General features: G+C 41.8%; 1 protein-coding gene across 2 annotated transcripts; it reads left to right on the forward strand.

Moving 5' to 3' along the window:
• Positions 1-562: 562 nt before the first annotated feature.
• Positions 563-27,956, forward strand: PIK3R4 (phosphoinositide-3-kinase regulatory subunit 4). Of its 2 annotated transcripts, none has more exons than XM_033164886.1 (20): positions 563-720; positions 2,710-3,471; positions 6,096-6,229; positions 6,336-6,918; positions 7,659-7,793; positions 10,024-10,245; positions 11,794-11,967; positions 13,042-13,187; positions 14,262-14,465; positions 15,238-15,439; positions 16,903-17,102; positions 18,498-18,708; positions 21,336-21,501; positions 23,120-23,284; positions 23,812-24,023; positions 24,523-24,654; positions 25,020-25,120; positions 26,393-26,481; positions 26,955-27,063; positions 27,351-27,956. In XM_033164886.1, exons 2-20 carry the CDS (start codon positions 2,742-2,744, stop codon positions 27,519-27,521), a joined length of 4,086 nt encoding a protein of 1,361 aa, XP_033020777.1. In that variant the 5' UTR covers positions 563-720; positions 2,710-2,741; the 3' UTR covers positions 27,522-27,956. The 2 variants fall into 2 exon arrangements, with proteins under 2 accessions (XP_033020777.1, XP_033020778.1); XM_033164887.1 differs by having other exon boundaries at positions 716-803.
• The last annotated feature ends 33 nt before the right edge of the window (positions 27,957-27,989 follow it).

Genomic DNA, 27,989 nt, shown 5'->3' on the forward strand with positions numbered 1-27,989 from the left:
TTCCTCAACCCATTTCTTCATGCAGAAAATAATAATAATTATTATTAGCGTTTCTCGCCTGTTTCTTCATGCAGAAAACAATTCCTCTTCTTCTATCGTTCCTCCTCCCGTTTCTACATGCAGCAAATAATAATAACAGCAACTATTATTATTATTATTACGTTCCTCGCTCCGTTTCTTCATGAGGCAAATAACTATTATTATTATTATTATTATTATTATTATTATTATTTTGTTCCCCGCCCCCTGTTTCTTCGTGTTCTGACAGAGGCCGTCTGGGAGCAGCAAATAATAATAACAGCAATTATGATTATGATTATTTTCCCCCAGCTTCGTTTCTTCATGTTCTATGAGAGGCCGTCTAGGAGCAGCAAATAATAATAATAATAATAATAATAATAATAATAATAATAATAATAATAATAATAATTTGTTCTCCGCCCCTGAGAGAGGCAGTCTGGGAGCAGCAAGGGCCTCGCTTCTCGACGAGGCCGCGGGAGGGCCAGCAGCGTCCAAGCACCGGCCTCCGGCTCCTCCTTTTCCCTCCCTTCCAGGATGTGAGCTCAGCGGCCGCGCCGCCTCCTTCCTCTTGTGTAATGCTTACCGGTTTCCCGTGCGGTGGCGGCGGCGGCGGCGGAGCCGAGAGCGCTGGGGGCAAGCGCGGCCCTGGCCTCCCCCCACTCCCCGGCGGGACTCCCCGGGGCTAGCTGAGGAGAGGCGGTGAGTCGCCGTTGGCGCGGCGGGCCGGCCGTCTCGCGCTCTCTCCCTCACGCCTCGCCTCAGGCGGCGGGAAAGCGCCTGAGGTAAACGGCGCGAGGACACACACGCCGTCCCTGTTGGGACTTCGGTTTTGAGGGGTCCCCAGCGCCATGACGGGCCCCCTTTTATTGGGGGACCCTTCGTGAAGCCCTTCCTTTCTCTCCTCCGAATACTGCAAAGGGATGTTAAGGAGCAGGAAGTGTGTTTTCTGAGGGAGGGAGAACGGACAGACTGGCGGGCTCATATGAGGCCGACCGACAAATAGAAATGTTGACCAGCGTGATGGTGCGTTGGCTTCGTCGACTGAATCTGAGACTCCACAGAGCGGGGTTTCCCAAACTTGGGTCGCCAGCTGTTTTTTTTAGGACTACAACTCCCATCATCCCTGAACTACTGGTCCTGCTAGCTAAGGATGATGGGAGTTGTAGTCCAAAAAGAGTTTGGGAAACTGCTCCATTAGAAACAAAATAGGAAATTCTTTCCAGTAGCACCTTAGAGACCAACTGAGTTGGTCTCTAAGGTGCTACTGGAAAGGATTTCCTATTTTGTTTCCTATTTTGTTTCGACTATGGCAGACCAACACGGCTACCCACCTGTAACTGCTCCAGAAGAGAGAGTGTATACACATATATGTGTACAGTATGTGTATACAGTGATTCCCCCCCTTAAAAAATGTTTAGGGGTACTCTAATTTTGACTTGAGAAAATCACAATTTTATAGTTCAAATTGTGAAAAATAAATACAGTAAATGGACAAAAGTACTGTACAAAGATTCACAAAATGTTTAGGGGTATGCGTCCCCCCAGAAAACACTGTGTGTGTGTGTGTATAATAAAATCTTCCAAGATGAATCTTAGAAGGAAACTGAGGGAAGAGGTGTAAAGTTAAAAGGCGGGAGAGGTGCAAAATGCTGTGGTAGAAATTGGCCATGGCTTGCCGTGGGAATGTTTCTAGGAGGCTGCTTGGGAAACCGGTGCCTTTGCACAGCATGGTCCTTCCAAATATTTTTAGACCGACTACAATTCCCATCAGCCCCAGCGAACATGGCCTCATGGTCAGGCGCGATGGGAGTTGTAGTCCAGCAGCGTCTTGGCGGGCACCGGCTCGGAAAAGGCTGCCCTATTAAATATTCTGTGTTAAGGGAAGTGGGAACCTTTGGGTTATTAAATGCTGTGATCTCAGACACATTGTGAAAAATGGGAACATAAGGGGACATAACAGCCTCGGGTGACTCGATGGGCCAGTGCTTCGGGCGTTTTGAGGTTGGTGTTTTGAGCCCATCCAGGGATGACTGCAAGCAGGATTCCTGCATTGCAGGGGGTTGGACTAGATGACCCTCAGGGTCCCTTCCAACTCTGCAGTCCTATGGCCCACCTAGTCCAGCATCCTGTTCTTTCAGTAGCCAACCAGAGTCCTATAAGAAGCCCAAAAGCAGGATCTGAGTGCAATAGCACTATTCCCACTTGTGATTTCCAGCAACTGGGCTCTATATCGACTTGCCGTCCTATTCTACACTTTCTAATTGATATTTTAAATCAAATTGGTACATATGTGGACTCAGTTTAATAACATTAATAAAACAAGACATTAGCAAACAAATTATTACAGTGGTACCTCGCGTTAAGAACTTAATTTGTTCTGGAGGTCCGTTCTTAACCTGAAACTTCTTAACCTGAGGTCCCACTCTAGCTAATGGGGCCTCATGCTGCCGCCGCACGATTTCTGTTCTCATCCTGAAGCAAAGTTCTTAACCTGAGGTACTTTTTCTGGGTTAGCAGAGTCTGTAACCTGAAGTGTCTGTAACCCGAGGTACCACTGTATTTGTAAAATATTTAAAATAGAGCCACTTAATAGTAATTGGTGTGTTTCAAAGTGAAATTATGTATTGTGTGTCGTTTGTGAAGAGCAATGTGGTTGAGATGAACAAATCACTCTCTTTTCCTTTTTAGGCAGAGTTGTGACGAAGAACTAAAGGTCTGCCATGGGGAACCAGCTGGCTGGTATTGCCCCTTCTCAGATCCTCTCAGTTGACAGCTATTTCTCAGACATCCACGACTTTGAATATGACAAAAGCTTGGGCAGTACTCGGTTTTTTAAAGTTGCCCGAGCCAAGCACAGAGAAGGTTTGGTGGTTGTCAAGGTGTTTGCCATTCAAGATCCAACTTTACCGTTAACTAGTTACAAGCAGGAGCTGGAGGAGCTGAAAATAAGGTTGAATTCTGCACAAAACTGTCTTCCCTTCCAGAAGGCCACATTATCTGAAAAAGCAGCCATGCTTTTCAGGCAGTACGTACGAGATAATCTCTATGACCGTATTAGTACTCGTCCGTTCCTAAACAACATTGAGAAACGGTGGATAGCCTTCCAGATCTTGACTGCAGTGGACCAAGCACACAGGTCTGGGGTCCGTCACGGAGACATCAAAACTGAAAATGTCATGGTGACCAGCTGGAACTGGGTTCTTCTAACAGATTTTGCTAGTTTTAAACCAACCTACCTTCCTGAAGACAACCCTGCTGATTTCAATTATTTCTTTGATACGTCAAGAAGGAGGACTTGCTACATTGCTCCAGAGCGCTTTGTTGATGGCAGCATATTTGCATCGGAACTGGAGAATATGAGAGATCCTTCCACTCCCCTGGTGGACTTGGCTAACAGTAATCAACGAAGCAGGGGGGAACTAAAGCGTGCAATGGACATATTTTCTGCAGGTACTTTAAAGGGATCAAGTAAATGTTGTGCATAAGTTGTGCCTTCATAGAAAGTGTTGCTTTCTGATTTCTGGGGGAGGAGTGGGGAACTTAGTGCAATCTTGTGATGAACTAAAACCATCAACCTTTTCCAGATATAATGTATGAGATACAGTATAGAACTACAGTGGTACCTTGGTTCTCAAACTTAATCTGTTCCGGCAGTCCGTCCCAAAACCAAAGCGTTCCAAAACCAAGGCGTGCTTTCCCATAGAAAGTAATGCAAAATGGATCAATCCATTCCAGACTTTTAAAAACAACCCCTAAAACAGCAATTTAACAAGCATTTCACTATCTAACGAGACCATTGATCCATAAAATGAAAGCAATACACAATGTACTGCAGTCACACAATCCATCAATCAGTAGCTGAACTGGGTTCCACACAGTCACAAAAACAAACAAAAAGAGCCACAAAAATGCAAAATAAATAGCAAAAACAGGCAGACCTCACCGTAACACTCAAAACGGAAGTGTGGCACTCAAAAGGGAAGTGGCACTCAAATCGGAAGTGTAACACTCAAAACAGAAGTGTGGCACTCAAAACCGAATTGTGGCACACAGATTGGATGCATAACACTAAAAACGGAGCACATTCAGCTTCCGAAAAATGTTTGCAAACCGGAACACTTACTTCCAGGTTTTCAGTGTTTGGGTTCCAATTTGTTTGAATACCAAGGTGTTTGAGAACCAAGGTACCACTGTACAAGTTTTACTTCACAGTCACATTAGTCTGCATGATAATTCTTAGCATTCCTTGTGAATTCTCAAGTCTTCCTGTGATAAACAAAGTAGAATGTTTAGCAGGAGGCTTGCAAAAAATTAAGCTCCACATGTGTCCAGCCAAAGTATATATATAAAAAAATATATAGTACATCTCTCCTGTAATCATACCACTTCAGAATGTAATGGGGAAATGCATAATTGAAAGCTTCTCCGTGTAAAAATCATAATAAAATCATTGCACATAGAAAACTAGCAAGTAAGTATGAAGGGTCCTAGCTTAGCCTTCTCCCCAGTATGCTAGTTTTTCCCATTTAGAATGGTGTTATTGCTTCCTTGTATTTTTAAAAACAAACAAACAAACAAACAAACAAGCATGCCATTCTCTCATCTGCATTCTGAAATGGTACTGTCCCAGGAGACTTACTCTAATTTCTGTAGTTGTGAAGTACACTGAATAACAGTAGCATCTCTGTATTTTAATGGTGATTCATACTGGGCTAATTTCTATGCCTCTGAGGGTGCTTCCAGATGTGGGCTTAATATTACAAAAGGCTATTGAGACATTGCAAATAGGTCATTGTAACTTGCTGGATTTTCCCTTTTCTGGAAAATCCTGATTAAAGGTGGGGGGAGGAAATATGGAGCAGTATTTTGATGTCAATAGCATTGTATTGCATGCATAATGAACACCATTCCCCAATAAACACCTGTCTGGAAGCAATCTGAAAGCACTTCCTGGTGTCAGATCCATATGGCTACTGGGGTCTCCTCATTAAGCCTGTGCGCTGTAGTGGGAGGATTGGTCACATGAGTTAGCCCCAGATACATTAGCTAAATTGTAAAACATGCTTACAAGAAACCTTATAATTTCATGATCCACAATATTTTTTTTGTTGGCGTCAATGTCTTCTTACTATGGCTGGACACCTTGCCCTGGTGCTGACAGTTATTTGCACTTTTGTCATTCTTCCTAAGTGATGTGAATCTATATGCAGGTTTGGGGGCTTTATCGTGTTGGGCAACCCTTGATTGTTTCTGCTTTGGGAAACAATGTTAGTTACCTTGGTTGAGAAATTCTACAGTCAACCGAAGAACAGAGAAACTAACTCCAGGCACATCTAGAGAAGAACAGCTTATTTTCATACTTTCTTTCCTTTTTCAATAAGCAGTATTTGGTGGGACCTTTTCTGCCTAGCTGTCAGTGTATGATTTGGGTTCATATTGTGTTCTGAATACAGTCAACTCGCTCATTCAGTAGCAGGAAATATGGATGCCAACAGGTGCTGGATGCTTCTTTTCTCCAGGCTGTAAAGGCTAATCTACAATTTTGAACTCCACGTAGGGTTCTGTCTACATTGCAGCCCAAGTCATATTGTTTTGGGCCACTGATCATCCCTTGTAGGTTTGTGGGTGTGTAAAACATCTTCAGGCCTGCACGTATTCTTACTAGTTCTCAGTAATGGTTTCCAAGATCATTTGAACACCAGAGGGGAAAAGGATGTGGTTGATACTCCTTTCCCACCCACCCAATTTGATGGGGTTTGTATTTCTGTTAAAAGCAATAGGGTTAGGAAAAGCAAGTTCCTGTGCTGCAAGCTGAAGTCTTCATCAGCCTCCTGATGTCAGTTTTTGGGGTGCAGGATTATGGTTCTATATTGGTAACTAGAGCACTGAGGACTGGAGTTTGAACTATAGAGGTGAAGAAAAGTGATGTATTCTTAAATGCTGGAACTTGAGAAGGAAAGTGTAGCCAATTGGAAAGTGATATCATCTCCATCTTTTATAGTCTTTGGTTATGAGCAGGCAAAACAAGAGATGTCTACTGAATAATTCTCAGGAAGCTGTTCTGTATTTTCCAGGTTGCGTAATAGCTGAGCTCTTTACAGAAGGTGTACCTCTGTTTGACTTGTCACAGCTTTTGGCGTATAGAAATGGCCTCTTTTCCCCTGAACAAGTCCTGAATAAAATTGAAGACCGGAGTATCAGAGAACTGGTAAATAATTCCACTCTATTTACAGTGGCTTAATGCATTTTCCATACCTACTTTAATAATAAAGCATTGCCTTCACCTTGCTCTTTTTGCTCTCTTTTATCTGAAGGTTACCCAGATGATCCACTGTGAACCAGAAAAGCGTTTAGCAGCTGAAGACTACTTGAAACAACAACGTAACAACGCATTTCCTGAAATATTTTATACTTTCCTCCAGCCTTACATGGCACAGTTTGCCAAGGAAACCTTTGTATCTGCAGATGAGCGCATCCTCGTTATACGTAAAGATCTGGATAATATTATTCATAATCTCTGTGGGCATGACCAAACTGAAAAAGCTGAAGGAGAGACAAAGGAAAATGGGCTGGTCATTTTGGTGTCGGTGATAACATCATGCCTTCAGACCCTCAAATACTGTGATTCAAAGCTGGCTGCTTTGGAACTGATTCTCCAGTTGGCACCCAGATTAAGTGTGGAAATTCTGCTGGACCGTATCACGCCTTATCTCTTGCATTTCAGCAATGACTCTGTGCCCAGAGTGAGGGCAGAAGCCGTTAGGACACTCACTAAAGTTCTTGCTCTGGTCAAAGAAGTACCACGTAATGATATCAATATCTACCCAGAATACATCTTGCCAGGTATTGCACATTTGGCCCAAGATGAAGCCACTATTGTCCGACTGGCTTATGCTGGTAAGAGGGGAGATGGGGGGCATTGGGGAAGGATTTCTTTGATTTCATTGCATTTCTTTTTTAAAAAAATCACAGAACTGGAATAAAGAGGGAAGTGTCTGCAAATGTAGATTTTTATTTAGTGCTGAATTAATTTTTCCTTGTATGAGAATTTGAGGGATTAAAAAAAATTCCTCAGAATGACCAATTGTATCTAAATTAAATAAATAGGCCAGAATGTCAATGGCAAAAACATGTTTGGGTCCTACCATCTGCCTGTCTCACTGCTCTAAAAATAACAAACCAACCATGAGTGTGCCCTGTTACTTGTGCTTCTGACACAAGAATGCCAGAATGATCATTGGTGTTTTGGATCTGAAACAAGTTTGTCTGGTCCTGCATTCTGTTTTTGCCAATAGTCAGTGAGGGGTCTCTTGGAGCTCACACACAGAATGTGATGGTAGTGCCGAGGTCCATATGGCACAGACATGAAATGGGCATCATTGGTGGCTCTTGCCCATGCCCTGCCTCCACCCCCTCAAAAAAAAAAAAAAACTGTTAAAGGAAGCAATTTCGCAAAGTTCAAGCTTGGCTTTCTATGTCTAGGGGTAAGCCAGTGTAAGATGCTGTTATTCTGAGACATTTCACATTTTAATCACATATCCCCTGTGCTTAACTATTGCCACTGTTTCTGTTGTTGTTAATCTTTTTTAAAAAATCTTGGATTATCTGTCTCTCACATCCCACTCTGATATTTGCAGAAAACATAGCACTGTTGGCAGAAACTGCTCTGAGATTCCTAGAACTTGTCCAATTAAAAAACTTGAACATGGAGAATGAACCAAATAGTGAAGAAATGGATGATGCAACACATCCAAGTGAAAATTATGATACTGGTAATGTATCTTTCACTTTCCTTTACTTAGAGCATGCTAATAAAGGTAAAGAGACTCCTGACCATTAGGTCCAGTCGTGTCCGACTCTGGGGTTGCGGCGCTCATCTCGCTCTATAGGCCAAGGGAGCCGGCGTTTGTCCGCAGACAGCTTCCGGGTCATGTGGCCAGCATGACAAAGCCGCTTTCTGGCAAACCAGAGCAGCGCACGGAAACGCCGTTTAACTTCCCGCTGGAGAGGTCCCTATTTATCTACTTGCGCTTTGACGTGCTTTCAAACTGCGAGGTGGGCAGGAGCTGGCATGCTCATATGAATACTTATTTGGGAGTAAGCCCAATTGGATGTAGTGGTTGTTGTGTCCAAATAAACATGCATAGGCTCAAGAGATTATTTTTTTCATCTTTATGGTTCAGATTCCAGAAGACTGTTGAGAACTTTTGCTTCTTGAGAGCTACAGTAGGGATTTAAGATAATCTCCCAATTCTTAATGAGAAAGAGGCACCAAAAGACCAGTGCCACAGTCAAGTCGGGATACCTTTATCCAGTCCTTCAGGAAATGGTGATCATCCTAGGAAAAAATTATGACTTAAGGATAGCCATCCCCCATCTTGGTATTTAAAGCTCTGTGGAACTTGACAAAGCACAGAGAAAACATTGTCCTACAAGGCAGCCTAAAAATAGCTGCTCAAAGAAGATAAAATATTTTAAATAGAGTTTTGCAAGTAAAGCAAAAGTAGGGAACATGAGGCACAGGGGGCAGATTCAGTCACCCAGGCCTCTCTAACTGGCCTTTGGGACTCTCCCCAGGCCACACCACTCCCATTGCCCTGCTTTGTGTCATTATCAAGCTCTTTTGCTTGCTCAGAGTTGCAGAGTGACCTTTATCTGTGATAATCCCGATTGATTGTTTGCTTGGATGGCTAGATGTGTGTTGGTTTGGGGAGGTAGAAATCTCCAGCAGTTGTGTGTCTGGAATATAGCCTACTGTACAAAGTTAAGTCATATCAGATTTTCCATCAACCTTTGCCTCTGGCCTCATCCACCACTGGCATGCATCCATGGAAGGTTGCTGATGAGGTAATGTAGCCTTCTGGCTGAAAGAAGTTCCTCATCCCTAAAGTAGAGCCTTCCATATTCCCTGTAGCGTTAAGGAGATCACTCCAATGGGTGTAAGTGCACAGGTATATCATCAACACTGAAGTGCATGAGGAAAGTAATGTTTGCAGAGTGAAATTTAGGTTCTGTGCAGCAAGCACCTTTAAAGAAGAGTTGCTTCCTAGTTTCTAAAATCTAAGGTATTTCATTGAGCAAATAGTCAGGGAGACTTTTAGTTGTTCCTTCAGTTTCAATGTTGTACATCTACTCTAAACCTCTCACTCCAAGGCTACACAAAGCTACTCACAAGAGGTTCCTCTCCTTATCTAAATGTTTTACATCCACAATTGCATGCTGGTCCTGCTTCTGCTCATTCTCTCTGTTCTTTCTCTGTTCAGTCCACCATCCCTTCCCCTGCCATCTGAAAGGCAGTCTTTTATCTTTGTGCTCCACAATCTGCAGCAGGCCTAGAGCAACCTTTGAAGTTATAGGAATGGCCAGAAAATTGAATTTCTTAGGCATTGTTAACATAGTGCTTTTTCTGAATATTTGCTGATCTACTTACACATGTAACCACATACATGATTCCTTTAGAAGCAGTGACATTGTCAGTGCAGCAAATTGTTCACCATAACCTCAACCAGTTTAGAACAAGGAAGCATAGAAACTCCATGTGAGTGTTGCAGTTCATGTGGGGCTGTGACTGCGCCCTGATGTGTATGCTGTGGGCCCAAATGTTTAGGAGACTTGGTCTTGGATTTCATATGCTCTGACAGCTTACTTATTGCTGTGGTGGCCAGTATTTTTAGCAAATGTGCTACAGGTCAAGTTGAAATTATGAGACAGAGAACTGTTAAAGTATATATACACCCCCAGTGCCTCGATACAGGAATCTCACATGCAACACTGAAGAGGCAGGCTGAGTCCACTTGGGTACCCGTGCCATGGTTTGACCACCCATGACCTATTGCTGTTACATATATGAGTGTGTGTGTGCTTTAAAAATATATATTAAGTAATACAAAAATAATGGCCAACAAAAGGAGGGATTCCTGAGTGCAAATAATACATCACAAGGATGATAACACAGTCACATCTGGTTTTCCCTTAACCCTTTTGTATGGTCCTTCTTTGTAGAGCTTCAGGCCTTGCATGAAATGGTCCAACAGAAAGTTGTCACTTTGCTGAGCGACCCAGAAAACATTGTGAAGCAGACGCTGATGGAAAATGGAATAACTCGCCTTTGTGTCTTTTTTGGTCGTCAAAAAGCCAATGATGTTCTCCTCTCCCATATGATCACCTTTCTCAACGATAAGAATGACTGGCATTTACGAGGAGCATTTTTTGACAGCATAGTGGGTATGTGCTTGACAACAAATACCAGCTTTTTATCCCGAGGTCACAGTTGGGCTGATAGCTTTATTAGGACCAACCCAAAAGTCACAGAAATGTAGTAAGCTTTCAAGTTTTCCAGAACTGTTCATCAGATGAGATGTTATACAAAGCAAGGGGTAGTGGGTGCAGGATTCATTTTATGTGCAGATTGACAGAATGAATTAGTCTAAGCACAAGGAAGGAACACAGTTCCTCAAGCCCGTCACAGAAGACACTTTAACCTCAAAGCCAACATTTAGGAGAATTTTTATTAAGAGACAGGGTGGTATTTTAAGTAAATAAACCTAGTTAATCTATGGAAGAGTAGTTGCATTAGCCTGTTGCTCGCAGGTAAGGTCACCCCAAGTGTAGAAGCAACATGTACGGTGAAGGAGGCAGACATGTTTTATACTGTGTTTTGGGCACAGTGGTGACCTTGGTTTAGACCCCTTGCGTAGGAATTGTCTTTACAGATATCTATCTTCCCTATCTTCCCACACAGCTCTGGATTGGCTATACAAAGCATTCCCTGCTTTGTATAATACCTTGCCTGCTGAAAACTGCCAGAGAATTTGAAAATTTGCCACATTTTTGTAAACTTATTGGATGATCCTCATAAATGTATTTTTCAACTGTGGAATTCATAGTTTTTTTCTTGGGGACTAGCACAGCTACCTTTTGCTTTTTATAAACAGATTTTCAGTGTATGAAATGAGGGTCTTACTGTTTTTAATTGGGACACAGGTTGAGGAAGGGTTGACTAAGGACTAAGCCTGAGGTGTGGCAATAGCAGCTGAATCATCTGAATCATCTTATGTTTGAGTAACAATAATAAATACATATGAATTACCCTGGTGGATATGACCAACAGTGTATCTGGTGCGGTTCTCTGTACCCAGCTAGATGTTCCCTAGCAGCTCACAAGGGAGATAATATAGTCACATGCCATCTCTTGATGTTTATCTCTCACATGTTTTAATCAGAGGTATATTAAGTTCCATTCTTCACTCTTACAACTCATAGATCTATCCAGCATGACTATATGGTAATCTTAAAGTCATCTATGCTAGTGGCCATAATGTTATCTTGTGGCAATAGAATCCATTAGAGTGGTACATTGGTTCCCAAATGGCTTAGTTGACAAACAAATCGGCTTCTGAATGCCAAAAACCTGGAAGTCAGTATTCTGGTTTGTGAACGTTTTTCGGAAGCCGAACATCTGTTTCGGCTGTTGGCATTGTTTCCGGGGCCAATCAGCCTTGGTTTGTGAATGTTTTGTAAGTCGAACGGACTTCCAGAACGGATTGAGTTCGAGAACCAAGATACCACTGTATTTAATAGTGGAAAATAATTTTAAGATGAGACCTGATGATTAAAAGCATTGAAGCTCATGGGTAGCTCAAATTGAACCCTACTTATTTGGGTTTTTCCCTTCTTCAGGATTGCATGGGTTAACCCTGCTTGCATGTGATATTTCTACTTGTGTTAGCCTTAAGGAATTGTAATTTGTGTTTTATTCTGCCTTGGTTACAGGTGTCGCTGCTTATGTTGGCTGGCAGAGCTCTTCAATTCTAAAGCCTCTGCTCCAGCAAGGGCTCAGTGATGCAGAAGAATTTGTCATATATAAGGCCCTCAATGCCCTTACCTGTATGTGCCAATTAGGACTTTTGCAGAAACCACATATCTATGAGTTTGCCTGTGATATTGGTAAGCCTGCTTCCCTGGCAGCAATTTCCTACTTTTAACAATCTTTTGTATAGCATGTAGTTTATATTGCCAACTTCATTATCCAGAATATGACATCACTTAGTTGTGAACTCCTAACCAGAATGACATTTAAGCAGTTGTCATTCAGTTTCTTGGCCTTACCTTACAAATTTTTACTCTGGAATGTTAGGGCTTATTTCAAAGTGACTGTGTTTAGGATTGCAGCCTTAGAAAGCGGAGAAGTCTTTGTCGTCAGTTCCACACATGTTCTAGTTCACGTTACACAAACCATAGAGATCCTGATTCCATTAAATGCCACATGAAGGACTTATCCACACTTCAATGACCTGAGGAAATTAACAAAGACAACTGAGTCTCAAGTTTGAACAGAATAACATTTATTTACAGTGCCCAAATGCTGGTTGGCAAGGCAACTAAAAATGGCTTTTTGGCTTGAAGTGCCAAATGGAATGTCACAGACTAGCAAAATGGTTAGTTACTGCAAGGCTGAAGAGGTCTGCTCTCATGGGCATCCATGAAGATGAACAAGCTTGGAGAAGAAAAGCATGGAGCAGCCCCATGGGAGAGAGACTGAACAAATCAGGGCATTGACAGGTGCCAGTTGTAGGAACAGGGTTTCCTGGAGGAAGTGGTCTATGAGACAATGGATTATTCTGTTAAGGACACATTTAGGTGGAAAAAGATATTGAAAACTAGCCCACATAATGGGCCATTACACAAAAAAATTCATGGATGGTGAATTTCCTGGGACCACCTGAGTCAAACTTATTGAGTGTCATGTCATTTGAAAATGTGCTCATGCCTTTGCTGAAAGAAGTGAGTTTAGGAGTTTTCAGGAAATGCAAAAAGGGCATTTGATTTAATTTAACAGGTCGGAATGGAACAAGATCATAATGTGAACTTGATTTTGTATTATTTTATGTTGGATCGCCTTTGGAATTTATTCTGAAGTACGTGTACGTGTGTGAACATGTTCCTGTTTTTAGAATTTTAATTGCATGACTTATATCAATTAAAATTGGTTCCTCCCTTTTTGTTCATTTCCTTCTCTAGCACCATTCCTATGCCACCCTAATCTTTGGATACGCTATGGAGCAGTAGGATTTATAACTGTTGTAGCACAACATTTGAATATTGCTGATGTTTATTGCAAACTCATGCCTTACCTGCATCCTTTTATCACTCAGCCAATAATACAGGTAAGGAATCAACTGGATAAGCACCTTTCCTTCATTTGGAACTGCAGCATATGAAGGGCTTGGAAATAATTTAGCTTAATATCTTCATGCCTTGACTCTGAAAGCTTCGTTAGATATTAGGCTGATCAAGAAGGTGCTGCCAATGCCAGCATCTCAGTGATGAACCCTTCCTACCTCTGCTGCAATGACTTGCCACATGATGCAACAGCATCATGTGAATTTTGCTATCCCAGCCCAGTTTCATTGGCTACTGCTGGTGGAGGTGAGAAAACCTGGAATATGGTGATCCCTAATGGATTTTCAGTATTCAAAGATATTATTTTTGTAGGGACGGGGGGGATTTGTGACATGGATGCTTCCCCCCACTCATGCAAAACACCAGCCAGTGCAATGTGTGACCCAGCTCTTGCTCACCATGTGTACAAACCCATCCTACCTAGGTTCAGTTTTGTAACAAACTGTTAGCAGGGAACAAACAAAGCCATGCCAAAATGCATGCCAGGTCTGAGGAGCATTTTAATAAAATAGCCCAGATAGTTCAAACAGGCCCTGGGCAAATCCTGATTAGCTCTCAGCTTTCATTTCAGGGATAAGGCACCTGTGACCCTCCAGTTGTTGTGGGACTTCAGCTCCCACCATCCTTTTTCGCGGACCATGCTGGCTGAGGCTGATGGGAGCGAGAGTCCAACAACATATGGAGGGCCACAGATTCCTCTTTCCTGTATTAAATGCAAAGTGTCGTTTTCATTCCTCAGATGATTGTTGCAAAGGACATCACAGTGTGAATTGTGCAGCCCTTTACATGTTAAAAAGTGCTGCACAAATAACAAAAAGTAGTTTAATATTATCCAAAATAGCTAGCTCAAAATAGCCTGATATAAAAGAAGTACGTAGATATTTGCAAAGTTTTTTTTTTTAAAGTACTCTTACCAGCCAGTCCCCTTTCTTTCAAAACCTACCACTGAGGTCAGTGACTGGGCCTGACCTCCCGCTCATTCCCTCAAGAAGAAAAGTTCCTCGGTTGCCTTTCTATGGCCATCTGATTACTTCCTTGTTCCCTGTCCTGAATTACAGATAGATAAAGAAATAGTCCTACTGAGCGTCCTCAAAGAGCCTGTAAGCCGTTCTATATTTGATTATGCTCTGCGTTCCAAGGACATAGGAAGCCTTTTCAGAACTCTGCAACTTCGTCAGAAGAAAAGGAATGGAGCTCTTCCCGACTGCCCTCCCCCTGAAGATCCAGCAATTGTGCAGCTGTTGAAGAAGCTACTTTCTCAAGTATATTCTTACTGCTATGATGGTAGTGCTGAGAATCCACAATAAAGCAGGGACATGTATTCTTTCAGCATCTGTACTACATCAAAGTAGTACTTTGCCAGCAGCGTTGGCAATTTCTCCTGCACAAGCCCCATTGAAATGAATCTGAGTTATGAAACATTTTAGTGGGGCTTGTGCTTAAATGGAAGTTCTGTTTAGGAACCCATGGCTGTAGGAAGCTTATCAGATAGTCACCACAACTATGTGGTTGGTCTTCGCCCCAGATTATTCTGTTTTATTATTGATTCCAATTGAGTTAAGAGCTCTTTCAGCATAAGAACTTGCATAGAACTCAAATTGGCTTGATTTCCCAAATGTTTTCGTATCTGGGCAGCCCACAACAGACTATCCAACATCCTGACCATTATTTGGGGAAGGGTCATAGCTCAGTGCCACAGTATCTGTTTTGCATGCCCCACATTCAGTTCCTGGGATCTTTACATAGGCCTTGGAGTGCCTCTTGTCTAAAGAGGCACCTGCAGAGCCAGCGCCAGCCAGTAAAAGACTACTTAGCTAGATGGACCAATGGCCTGGCTCTGTATAAGGCAGTTTCCAATGTCCCTATTTAAAAAAGGTGCCCTGTTATATTGTGGCAGCCAAAGCCACACTTTTCTTTAGTTACAGTGTAAATCTAACTTTTATATCCTGAACCCTCTTGAGCCCAATTGTTAAAGACTGAAAATCTTTGCTCTGTCTTGATGAACTGTCTATTTTTGGTTTTCTTTTGGGATAGGGAATGACTGAGGAAGAAGAAGACAAGCTGTTAGCCTTAAGAGACTTCATGCTGAAGTCCAACAAAGCGAAGGCCAACATAGTGGACCAGAGCCACCTTCATGACAGCACCCAGAAAGGAGTGATAGACTTAGCAGCTCTGGGTATAACCGGGAGACAAGTTGATCTTGTTAAAACTAAGCAGGAGTCTGATGATAAACGTGGTTAGTATGGTCTTGTAATTTGCATTGTTGCTTTTTTACAATTTTATATTGGAGGATTTAAAATGCTTATAGTAGACGTGGAAGAGTCCACTATCAAAACATTCCATCCACATCTAGAATATCTGCTGACATTGAACTTTTCAGACTGAAGGGAAATTTAACATCTTGAGTTCACATAAGTCTTTATTGTTTAGTGATTGCAACATCGGGTGAAACATTGCAGATTTGAATGGGCCATCAAGTTTTCATGTTAACTCAACTTTTTTCTTAATGGAAGCAATTCACATACAACAAGTGATTGTGCTGGCTTGTGTGAATTAGTATGATATATTAGGATGGAGGTTCTGTACCAAGCATGACTACAAGATATTCTCTCACGGCCTCCAGTCATGTTTCTCCAATTGTCAATCCAGTTTCCTGCTAAACTGCTCAAATATATGTAAAATAGGAAAATGGACAGGCCTTTATAGACTTTCGCAACAATATATGAAGCTGTAAAAAGGTAAAGGTACCCCTGACTGTTAGGTCCGGTTGCGGACGACTCTGGGGTTGCGCTGCTCATCTCGCTTTATAGGCTGAGGCAGGCGGCGTTTGTCCGCAGACGGCTTTCGGGTCATGTGGCCAGCATGACTAAGTCGCTTCTGGCAAACCAGAGCAGCGCATGGAAACACCATTTACCTTCCCGCCGGAGCGGTCCCTATTTATCTACTTGCACTTTGACGTGCTTTCAAACTGCTAGGTTGGCAGGAGCAGGGACCAAGCAACAGGAGCTCACCCCATCGCAGGGATTCGAACCACCAACCTTCTGATCAGCAAGCCCTAGGCTCTGTGGTTTAGACCACAGCGCCACCCGCGTCCCATATATGAAGCTGTAGTTTGTTGTAAAAAAGTAAAAATTGTGTGAATTGAAAGTGTCATAATAAGGAAACTTATTTTCCAGCTAGGTGGGCACAATATATTGAAATGAAGTTTCTGTGTATTTTGGCCTATTTGTCCAACTTGCCTTTTTGGATATAATTGGCTGTGTCTGTTCTAACTTTTAGATGTGTTTACCTAACAGCCTGAAAAACAATCTTGAAGATACATGATTCTTTCCCTACTACCACCACTCCAAACTTGGCATTCTAGAACAATTACTTCCTGAATGCTAAGGCCTTGCAAAAACCGCAAGGTTCATTCACTGATCTGTATAAATAAAGATGACATGGGTCATCTGCAGAAATTAGGCTAAGCATTCCAAGTTTATTTCATCTGGTGATGGATTGAAACCTCTGCCCAAGTCATGTAGCTGCTGATTTATATGATCCAGCACTCAAGTGCCCCCCCCTTAACATTATGCCACAATAAATCAGGTTCAGTAACTCAAAATTCTGCTTACACGGCTAGAATCCTGTACATTTTGGTTGTTTTGTTACAAACAAAATCTTAATGGTGATCCTTCTTTTGGGTCTTGCTGACTTTAGCTAGAAAACACGTAAAACAAGATTCAAATGTAAATGAGGAATGGAAGAGTATGTTTGGCTCTCTGGAACCTTCTAACATGCCTCAGCCAATTAGCAAAGGCCACAGCCAAGCCACAGATCAAGAAGCCATTCAGAGTGGGAAATCTCTTCGGTCAGAGTCTTCTGCTGGCATTTGTGCTCCTTTGTCATCCTCACCACAGGTACTTCTGGGGATTTTTAAATTAGAGTGTTTTAACCATAGAATTAGAAGAGCTGCCAATAGTTTTTAACATAGAGGAATTTATTTTTACCCTCAACACTCAATCATTTCTTAGAACAAAACATTTTTTAATACTATAAACTGCCCTGTGATCTCCAGCTGAAAGGCAGTTGTTGTTGTTCAGTCGTTCAGTCGTGTCCGACTCTTCGTGACCCCATGGACCAGAGCACGCCAGGCACGCCTATCCTTCACTGCCTCTCGCAGTTTGGCCAAACTCATGCGACTGAATAAATTTATGCGACTATATAAATTTAATTAATAATGAATAAATAATATTTTTAAACAAGACTTCTGAATTCAGATCAGCTTTTGATTTGGATGTTGTGGGGTGAATAAGATGTTGAAGCGAATTGGGAAGCCAACAGCCCATTAGTAAGATACAGAACTCTTGACTGACCTGTGTCTTGGGGTAAATGAACCTGAGTGGGATCAGTGGTCTAACCCCTGCTTGGTGAAGTTTACGGCTCCATAGAGCAGCTCAGAGTCTGCTGAAACAGTCAAAATATTTTTGCATTAGGTTATCATTGACATCTGTTGTTTTTATGTTTAATTTCCCCCTGAATGCACTTCTTTTTGTTGTTGTTCCCCCTACCCCATGTAACGCTGAATTGGCAATGTGTGTGTGTGTGTATAAACATACACATATACATATACACATTTCATGCATCTGATAAATTAGTTCACAAAAGCTTTTGCCATGATAAATGTGTTGGCATTTAAGGTACCACAAATACACTCTGCTGGTTTTTCTACAGCAGATTGACACAGCTATCCTTCTGGAAGTTATATTTGAGGTCATCCTTGAAGGCCTTTTTCAGGGCACCCTCAGCACCTACTGGAGATTTGCCTACTGGAGAGGTGGCTTTCTATGGTTGTGGTTCACCTGTGCCTTACTTTGCACCAGCTTTTCTTTCTTTAAGGAGTCAGGCAAAATCTGTCTTGTTTACCTGGGCTTGTAGGTTGCTTGGGATCTGAATGAGCAAAAGCCAGGATATAAATAAATGAAATGAAACAAGCAATAAATTAGTAAAATGGTAGTTTGGAGTACAGGCAGCAGCCGTTTCACATGCATCTGGTTGACATGTGATCACGCACACCCTTGTTGCTGCCCACCTGGAAGTGGCCCAAATATGGGGCGGGGTGGGCTTGCGCATGCTCTGCCGACATGTATGGGAATTGGGAATGGAAGCCCCGTGCAAAATGGCTGTAAAGCTGATTTCTGATGCAGAAGTTGGTTTTGAATTATAGAAGAGAGGATTTCGCCCTTTCCTTTGAAACATAAAACACGGATTGCGTTTTCTAAATGTGAATACACAACTGGCCTTATTCCTTTCAGGCAGCAGATGGAACTGTTGTCCAAGCCAGAAAACCAACCATACAAGTGTTAAGCAATATAGCTTCGCCTTCCACGTACCAGCTGCGCATTACTACTTGTAAAACGGAACTTCAGCAGCTGATACAGCAGAAACGTGAACAGTGCAACGCGGAAAGAATTGCCAAGCAGATGATGGAGAATGCAGAATGGGAGAGCAAGCCACCACCTCCAGGTAATACTTGCTATACTTTTGACATACGGCCAGAGCTGCTATGAGGGTAGCACCAAACTGTCCCCTTTTAGCCCTGCAAACACCAAGGTCTACTGGCATGGGGGCGGGCGGGTTGTATTTCTATTTATTGTGTCCCCTGAAGTCCAATTTGGCTGGTCTGCTTGCAAAGAAATAGAAAATGTTAGCAGGAAACCAGGGCTCTGTATTACAGGGGGAGACTTCACAAGTGGAGGAGGCTCCCTGCTTGCGGGCAGGTGAGCCTCCAGCTTGTTGGGAGTGGAGGTAGTGCACTTGTTCCTGCTGTTCTGCTCTACTTATGAGTGTAATGCCTGAATGGGGTTTTAGTGGCTTATAGTTTGAGGGGCTGGGAGCTGGGGGCACTGTTGTACAGTGGTTCTGCTCCTTCCTCCTGGGCCGTGTTCAGAAAGTGGGGGGGGGGTTTGAGTGTTCAGACCCCTGGGCTCTCACTTGTGGGGTGCCTCAGGGTTCTGTCCTCTCCCCTATGCTTTTTAACATGTACATGCAGCTGCTGGGAGAGATCATCAAGGGGTTTGGGCTGGGTGTTCATCAGTATGTGGATGATACCCAGCTCTACCTATCTTTCAAATCAGAACCAGTGAAGGCGGTGAAGGTCCTGTGTGAGTGTGTGGAGGCAGTTGGAGGATGGATGGCGGCTAACAGATTGAGGCTGAATCCTGACAAGACAGAAGTACTGTTTTTGGGGGACAGGAGGCAGGCAGGTGTGGAGGATTCCCTGGTCCTGAATGGGGTAACTGTGCCCCTGAAGGACCAGGTGCGCAGCCTGGGAGTCATTTTGGACTCACAGCTGTCCATGGAAGCGCAGGTCATTTCTGCGTCCAGGGCAGCTGTTTACCAGCTCCATCTGGTTCGCAGGCTGAGACCCTATCTGCCCGCGGACTGTCTCACCAGAGTGGTGCATGCTCTAGTTATCTCTCGCTTGGATTACTGCAATGTGCTCTATGCAGGGCTACCTTTGAAGGAGACCTGGAAACTACAACTAATCCAGAATGCGGTAGCTAGACTGGTGATTGGGAGCAGCCACCAAGACCACATGACACTAGTCTTGAAAGACCTACATTGGCTCCCAGTGTGTTTCCGAGCACAATTCAAAGTGTTGGTGGTGACCTTTTAAGCCCTAAACGGCCTCGGCCCAGTATACCTGAAGGAGCGTCTCCACCCCCATCGTTCTGCCCAGACACTGAGGTCCAGCGCCAAGGGCCTTCTGGCAGTTCCCTTGCTGCAAGAAGCCAAGTTACAGGGAGCCAGGCACAGGGCCTTCTCGGTAGTGGCATCCACCCTGTGGAACGCCCTCCCACCAGATGTCAAAGAGAAAAACAACTACCAGACTTATAGAAGACATCTGAAGGCAGCCTGGTTTAGGGAAGCTTTTAATGTTTGATGCACTATTGTATTTTAATATTTTGTTGGAAGCCACCCAGAGTGGCTGGAGAAACCTGGCCAGATGGGCAGGGTATAAATAAATAAATTATTATTATTTTTATTTATTTATTTATTTATTTATTTATTTATTTATTTATTTGTCAAACATCACTTGCATGTTGTTGCTACAGAGCTGCTGAACCAGTGCTGTCTGAATGTAGCTTGGGACTTAGCTTTGTTAGGTGGCATGTGAAGTAACAAAAAAACAAAATTTAAGGTAGCTCTATCAACCACAGCAGGCAGAGCCAAGCAGGAAACATGCAATCTTGTTTAAAACAGAACATGCCATGTAACATAGTAATATATATACAAGTGTGTGTCCTGGTCCTTTGCAGGTACAAAATGATGTGTGGACACTTTTGAATTACTTTACACACAATTAGTTTTGTATTAATTTGCTTAAAATATTCACACCATACCTTTCCATCATAATGGGGTTCCACGCCCGTTTACAAAACTTAAATATTCTCATAAAACAGCAGACAGTGCAATCACCAGAAGCTTGTGGAAGCAGCTGTTTTTCATTGCCACCTGACAGCCAAACAAGAACATGCTAAATTAATATTTCTGCATGTTGCCCAGTATATAAAATAAGGCCTTTGAATATTTGTCTCTACTCAGTGATGAATTTGGAATTGAAGTGCAACCACATTGTAAAACTTTGCTAAGATTTATTTTAGTTTCCCATCTGTGAGGAAAGAGAGCCAGAAACATGGCAACATTTATCCTTCATGTACTTTGTAACTGATATATGATACATAATCCTAATCCTATATCTCATTGGTCTCCATGTAGCATCTGACATTCCTAGAAGCAAACAACATGCAAGATGTTTACCAAGTTGAGAGTCTAGTTAAATTTCTTGGCCAAATGCATTCTAATTCTTTTCACATATCTGAAATATTTAAACAAGCTCCTCTCCATTCAAAAGTAATGATGCTAACTTCATCAAAAAGACAAAGCATTGTAAAACAATTTGGAAATTAAATCTTGCATTTCCTGTTCACTTTCAAATATATTGCATGTTTATCCTGATCTAGTAATTGCTGATATATACAGCTGTCACAGTCTGGAGTCCCTTGTTTGAGGCATTTTGCAAAAGAAACTCCTGCATGTGTTTGCTTCACCACTTAAATTAATGGGAAATTTTTTGTTGCTTTCCTTAGGATGGCATCCTAAAGGGCTTCTGGTTGCTCACCTTCATGAGCATAAGTCTGCCGTGAACCGCATTAGAGTTTCTGATGAACATTCAATTTTTGCCACATGTTCAAATGATGGAACAGTGAAAATATGGAACAGTCAGAAAATGGAGGGCAAGACGACTACTACTAGGTAATGCATAACACCACAGGATGGCAGGATAATCATAAATAATAAATAAAATAAAAACTTTTGCGTCAACACAAGTATTTTGCTATCATCTGGCATATCAGGTTAAGAACACATGCTCACTATTTTTTGTTTTTTATTCATTGACAATGGTGTTTGAAATCCTCTTGGATGTTACTGTTCAGATGTGTTACTAAAATAACAGAGTCCAGCATTTTAAAATTACATTTCCTTTGACTTACACCATCCCTTTATTCATTTATAGTTATTACATATATTTCAGGGGCCAGCAAACTTTTTATTACATACTTTAGCAGACTATAATTATTAAATATATCTCAGGGGCCAGCAAACTTTTTATTACATACTTTAGCAAACTATAATTATTACAAACTTTTTCAGCAGGAGGCCGGTCCACCGTCCCTCAGACCTTGTGGGGGGCCAGACTATATTTTGAAAAAAAATATGAACGAATTCCTATGCCCCACAAATAACCCAGAGATGTATTTTAAATAAAAGCACACATTCTACTCATGTAAAAACACCAGACAGGCCCCACAAATAACCCAGAGATGCATTTTAAATAAAAGGACACATTCTACTCATGTAAAAACACGCTGATTCCTGGACCGTCTGCGGGCCGGATTGAGAAGGCGAATGGGCCGCATCCAGCCCCCGGGCCTTAGTTTGCCTACCCTTGCTCTATCTCTATCCACTTAGACTCTTCAGTGTTCAGCTCTTCATTCACTATTTAAATACTGAAGAGTCTAAGTGGATAGAGATAGAGCAAGATAAGTAGCTCTGTTCCCTAAGGTTTCACAATCTCTGGAATTAAATGGTCTGAGAGATAGGCTGAGTGGGGGCAAAACAAAAACTGTTTTTTAAAAGTGAACTGTTCATACCACAGCCAAAGCAACCATTAAAAAAAAATCAAAGGGCAATGCTTTCTGCAGACATGCTAAATGTCTATTGTTAAAGAGGTGCTGAAGAGTTAAGTGGGATGGATCACAATCTTGCCCAGGAAGTAGGTGAATCTTCACTCCCAGGCTTTGGAATGCTGCTCCTCTCCAGCATCAGCATAAATTAAGGAGCTGCAGAGTGGGATGTGCAGATATAGGGACTCTGTAGCTGTTATTTCACATATCCATCCCTTCCAGATTAAAAAGAAAAACGAAACAAAAATTCCAGAAAATAGTAGTCACTTATTCTCCTAACCAAATGAAGGACTACTGAACACATGCAGGGACCAACTTCACTGAATGGAAGATACAACTCTTTGATTGCTTACTATGTAAAATGTACTTGCTGTATCACTGTTAGTGAGTGCCCCCCATTCAAATAATAAATATATTCCTATCCAATCATAACTCAGCTGATATTATATCAAGTGACCCAACTTGTAATTTCTCTCCCAAGGTGATGGAAAAGGGGATCTCTTAACAGAAAATAATCATTTTCCTAACAAAACTGCGAATTCCCAGGATTCTGTAGAACAAGCCATGAGAGGAGAGATGTTTTAAATTTAGTTGTTTGATATTTCATTGGGCCTTACTGTTCAATTTGTGTAGATTTTTAGAATCTAACAGTCTTTGAACTATGTCCTTTCTGCTTCCTACGACAGGTCAATCTTGACATATTCCCGGATTGGAGGGCGTGTGATGACACTTACGTTTTGCCAGGGTTCTCATTACTTGGCTGTAGCGTCAGATAACGGAGCTATTCAACTTCTTGGGATTGAAGCTTCAAAACTACCCAAGTCTCCTAAGATCCATCCAATACAAAGCAGGTTTTTATCAGTCCTTTGATGCATTGCATTGGGTATCTGCTGTGCTCACTAGCAGGCTCATATTAGAAGCCTGAAGTGGTATAGTCTACTCTTGCCACCTCTTTCTCCTGAATGTGTGTAGAGGTGTAACTGGTAGCTTTACTGCTACACCTCTGCTACACCTGAGTTCCTTCATTCAGATATTGAGTTTATTGTGGGCATTGAGGAAGATGGAGACATACAGAGAACATTTTGCTCATGTTACACTGCCCTCTCATTTTTCCTGCCAGGGAGGTCATTCTTTTCCAAGATTTGTGAGGGGCTGAATGAAAACTTGGGGCATGAATGATAAAACAAGTTTCTGCTATAACTAGGTACAGAATCTCCATTCAGATCCAGAATTAGTAGTTCCAGCCAAATATGCATCACCAAAAAGAGAGCACAGTGGAAGACTATAGGCAAGAGATGCAATCCTCAAGGGTGTGGACAATTTGAAGTCATGTGGCATTTCAGTGAATGATGCCCATCTTGTCATCTTATTTACTCAGGTTTTTAGATCAGAAGGACGATGGCTGTGTAGTCGACATGCATCACTTCAATTCAGGAGCCCAGTCGGTGTTGGCTTATGCCACTGTGAATGGTTCCTTAGTGGGATGGGACCTGAGATCTTCTAATAATGCCTGGACATTAAAGCATGATTTACGGTTGGGACTTATAACCTCATTTGCTGTAGACATACACCAATGCTGGCTTTGTATTGGTAAGGTGCATTTTGTGTTTCCCCCATTAAATAATTATATGTATTTAGAATCACCGTATAAATTGAATTGCTCTTTGTGCAGGTCTTGTGGGGAATGACTGCAACATGCTTGATTTCAAGAGGGGCAGTTTAGTTAGGTTGCCGGAGAGATGGGTGGATTTGACTTCAACTATATTTTCTGTTACGGATTTAATCTGGGAAAATCATGTCCTCTCGTTCTTGGTTTCCCAGTGAGTTGCTATGCAGTGCTGTTACAGTGGGCAAGTGCACAAAATCTCTTTGCAAAAGATAAAAAGTGTAAGTGATTAGCAGAAAGCAAAGATGTCTTTCAACCTTAGGCATACTGGTATATGTATAATCAGGGCCAGTGGACATTGCTTAAAATGTCATTAACTGCAGTCTTAACCATGTCTACTCAGAAGTAAATATTGAATTAAAGGGCTTACTCCTTGGTTAGTAGGGCTAGGATTGCAGCTGATAGTCTCTTTTTCTTTACAAGGTACAAGCAGTGGTACCATGGCATGCTGGGACATGAGATTTCAGTTACCCATCTCTAGCCATTCCCATCCTTCCAGAGCACGGATCAGACGCCTGCTTATGCATCCCCTCTCCCAGTCATGGGTGATTGCAGGTAGAGCTCACTCTCTTTCTCTCTTTATCAGAGCACTAGCAAAATGGCAGATGGCCATCCAACCTCTGCTTAAAAACCTCCAAGGAAGGAGAGTCTGCCACCTCTTACGGGATTCCATTCCACTGTACTGTCAGAAAGTTCTTCCTTAGGTTTAGTCGGAATAAGTGAGGGCATTCTCCAGGGGTTGCTAAGGGTCAGTCTTCACAAGCATTAATTTTAATGAGTGCTGCCAGCAGCCAAGTAACTCGTTTTCCTCATCCCTTTTATATTGCTAGACTATAATGCAAGAAATAAACCCTAAGATGTAAGTCTGCCCCCATTCCTGCACTTTTGGTTTATAACTGTTGTCCATGGCTTTTCTGTAGCTGTTCAAGGCAATAATGAAGTCTCCATGTGGGATATGGAAACAGGTGACAGGCGCTTCACGTTATGGGCCAGCAATGCCCCACCTCTTTCAGAATTGCAGGTTTGGCTTTGTGATTGTAAAGTTTTGAGCAGAATAAAGCAGGCCTATGTAGTTTTCAGCCTTTTGGTGGATATTAAATGCCCACCATGCCAAAGTTTTATGTTTTCAGTTGAGAAGAGATGCATTATGTGTATACTGGGTTAAGCAAAATACATTTCGCCAATTTTGAAAGCGCTTCATTGGATTCCTGTGTATTTCTGGGTGCAATTCAAAGCACCGATGTTAACTTATAAAGCCCTGCATAGCTTGGGGCAAGTGTACTAAATCCAGATAGTGGTACCAAACAAAATGATGTGAAATACTATGTAAGCTTTCAGTTTCTCAGAACTCTTCATTAGGTGAGATAATACACGAAGCAGAAGTTGGGGAGATGATGCAGAGGGGATTAAAAAAAAATAACCTTAAGGTTTGCATTCAGACTCGGTCTGAAGCTGTAGATTACAGACTAAATAATTTAGATTGCAGGCTGAATTATATGCTTGCAGGCTCTGAATTACACATAGGATTATTGGATGAAGAGGCAGTTGCTGAGCCCCATTTCGAAACATAAAAGCCTGGCTATCACTCTGACCTGTCTCTGTTTTAGCCCATATTTGCTTACTTTAGGCTTGCCGATATGTCCGGAATTTCCCAGACATATCTGGAATACTGCAGTCACAAGCAGTGTCCAGGGGGAAATCAGCTAAATGTATGGGAAAATCCTGACATATGGCAGCAACCCTAGCTTCCTTGGAAGTAAGTACCACTGTCCTCATTGGGGCTTACTCTTGAGAAAGTGTGCATAAGACTGCAACCATTCAAGCCTATACACGTCTACTCAGGAGTAAGACCTATGGAGACCAATGGGACTTACATACTTTTGAATAAGTGCAGGATTGCAGCCTTAGTGTTTTTATCTACTACTGTTGCAATATTTTTCTTTTGCTAAATGCTCAACAGCTGTTTTTATTCTCCCTGTATTGTGTTCTATCCTGAGGTTTCAATTTATTTCATAACTTGTTAACTGCCTTTGGTATTAAGTAAGTAATCAAATGTAAATGTGTGGATACAAAATTTAAAATGATTAATTTGATTTTTTTAAAAATAAAAAACCACACAATTGTTTATAGTTGTATTTCGAAGTTCAGTGTCTTTCATTAGAAGCTACAGCTATGTGAAGGTGTTCAGGATTAGTGCCTAAATAACAATTAATTATAAGATAACTCGGTTTTTTAAAAGTTAGCATATTTTAACACCAAGTGTTGAAAAAAACCATATTTTCCCACCCTTTAGCCTTCACCTCATAGTGTTCATGGAATATACTGCAGCCCAGCAGATGGAAATCCTATATTACTGACAGCAGGTTCAGACATGAAGATAAGGTAAAATCTAAAAAATGATTATATCTCACCACCACAGAAGCTAGAGTTTATTTTTCTGCATAAAAATCCCATATGAAGTTATTTTTTTTAAAAAAAAAAACCAATCCTGTGAGGTTCAGAATTTCTTTGACTAACATATTGATTCAAACTGTTTGGTGGGAGGAGGGAACCTACCAGATTTAGTGTGTGTTCAACCATTCTGTAGATGGGACATAAACTTCTCACTTTTGTGTAAACCTGCTTAACACCAAACTGTAAGGCTTTGAAACAGAAATATACCTCAAGTACCTTATAAAATAAAATTTTCCAAAGTGTTGAGATCTAGCCACTAGTCACCTGATGTCAGGCTAGACAGGCCTGTGATATGTGACCCTATACTGCTCTCCTTATGATACCTGCAATGTTGTTTTAAAGGCTGGAAGGATTCTAGTCAAAGATTTTAGGTTTTATGTTGTCGCCTTTGTTCTTTGCAGGTTCTGGGATTTAGCATACCCTGAGAGGTCCTACATTGTTGCTGGAAGTTCAAGCAGCCCATCTGTGTCTTATTATAGGAAGATCATTGAAGGCACAGAAGTTGTTCAGGTATAGTTGCTCGCAAGTCTCATTCCCAGATCTGGGAAAGTGGGAATTGTTCCACTGTCACTGCTGCAAGCAGTAGGTATCTGTGAGCACATTCATATTCTGCATAGCAAACCCAACAGCTCTGGATTCACTGTCAGTTTTGCATGTAACAAAATAAAGAGTGTATCCGGGCTTAAAACAGGAAAGCACCTTTCAATAAAAACAGTTAAATACAACGCAAAACAGGAAAGCACCTGAAACCGAAAGGATTTAGTCATCAGTGTTTCACCATTTCCCCTTTCCAACAGGAAATTCAAAACAAGCAGAAGGTGGGTCCCACGGATGAAACCCCTCGAAGGGGTCCCGAGTCTTTGCCAGTTGGGCATCATGACATCATCACAGACATTGCTACTTTTCAGACAACTCAAGGATTTATAGTTACTGCATCACGAGATGGCATTGTCAAAGTGTGGAAGTAAAAGTTGCACTGACCTATAGGAACTAAATACAGGTAATAAAGAGAAACAGGGCGGGATTGAGTCTCTTTTGAAGAATTGCCTCGAGAACATAAATTGATGGATTGTAAAGCTCATGACGGTGACCAGCGGTCCTTTCAGAACCTGCCATTGTATTAAAGTAGAGTGACTCATCCAGCATTTTTCTGAAACAACCAAGTGAATACAGTTTAAAATGAAGACATCACGCTTAACTTCTGACCATGTTTTTCTTTGGAAGTCTAAAATATGGTTTATAATAACATGAAGAAAGCTGTTACATCAACAATATTTATGTAAACTGACTCTGTTTTTTTATTTACTGAGCGAATGAGAAAGGATAAAATTGTTGCACTTTTGTTCATGTATATTCAAATCCCTGTATACCTAATAATGAAAAAATAAAGAGTTTGGATCATTCCTGTGTGCCAAAGCTGTGTGGCAGACTGCACA

The sequence above is a fragment of the Lacerta agilis genome, chromosome 12, assembly GCF_009819535.1.
Source record: "Lacerta agilis isolate rLacAgi1 chromosome 12, rLacAgi1.pri, whole genome shotgun sequence".
NCBI classification, from domain to species: domain Eukaryota; kingdom Metazoa; phylum Chordata; class Lepidosauria; order Squamata; family Lacertidae; genus Lacerta; species Lacerta agilis.

Coding starts and splice junctions, on each gene's coding strand:
- PIK3R4 (XM_033164886.1), top strand. CDS start 2,742: ATGGGGAACCAGCTGGCTGGTATTGCCCCTTCTCAGATCCTCTCAGTT. Junction 13,188..14,261: donor TCACTCAGCCAATAATACAG/GTAAGGAATCAA, acceptor CCTGAATTACAG/ATAGATAAAGAAATAGTCCT. Junction 25,121..26,392: donor CACCTCTTTCAGAATTGCAG/GTTTGGCTTTGT, acceptor CCCACCCTTTAG/CCTTCACCTCATAGTGTTCA.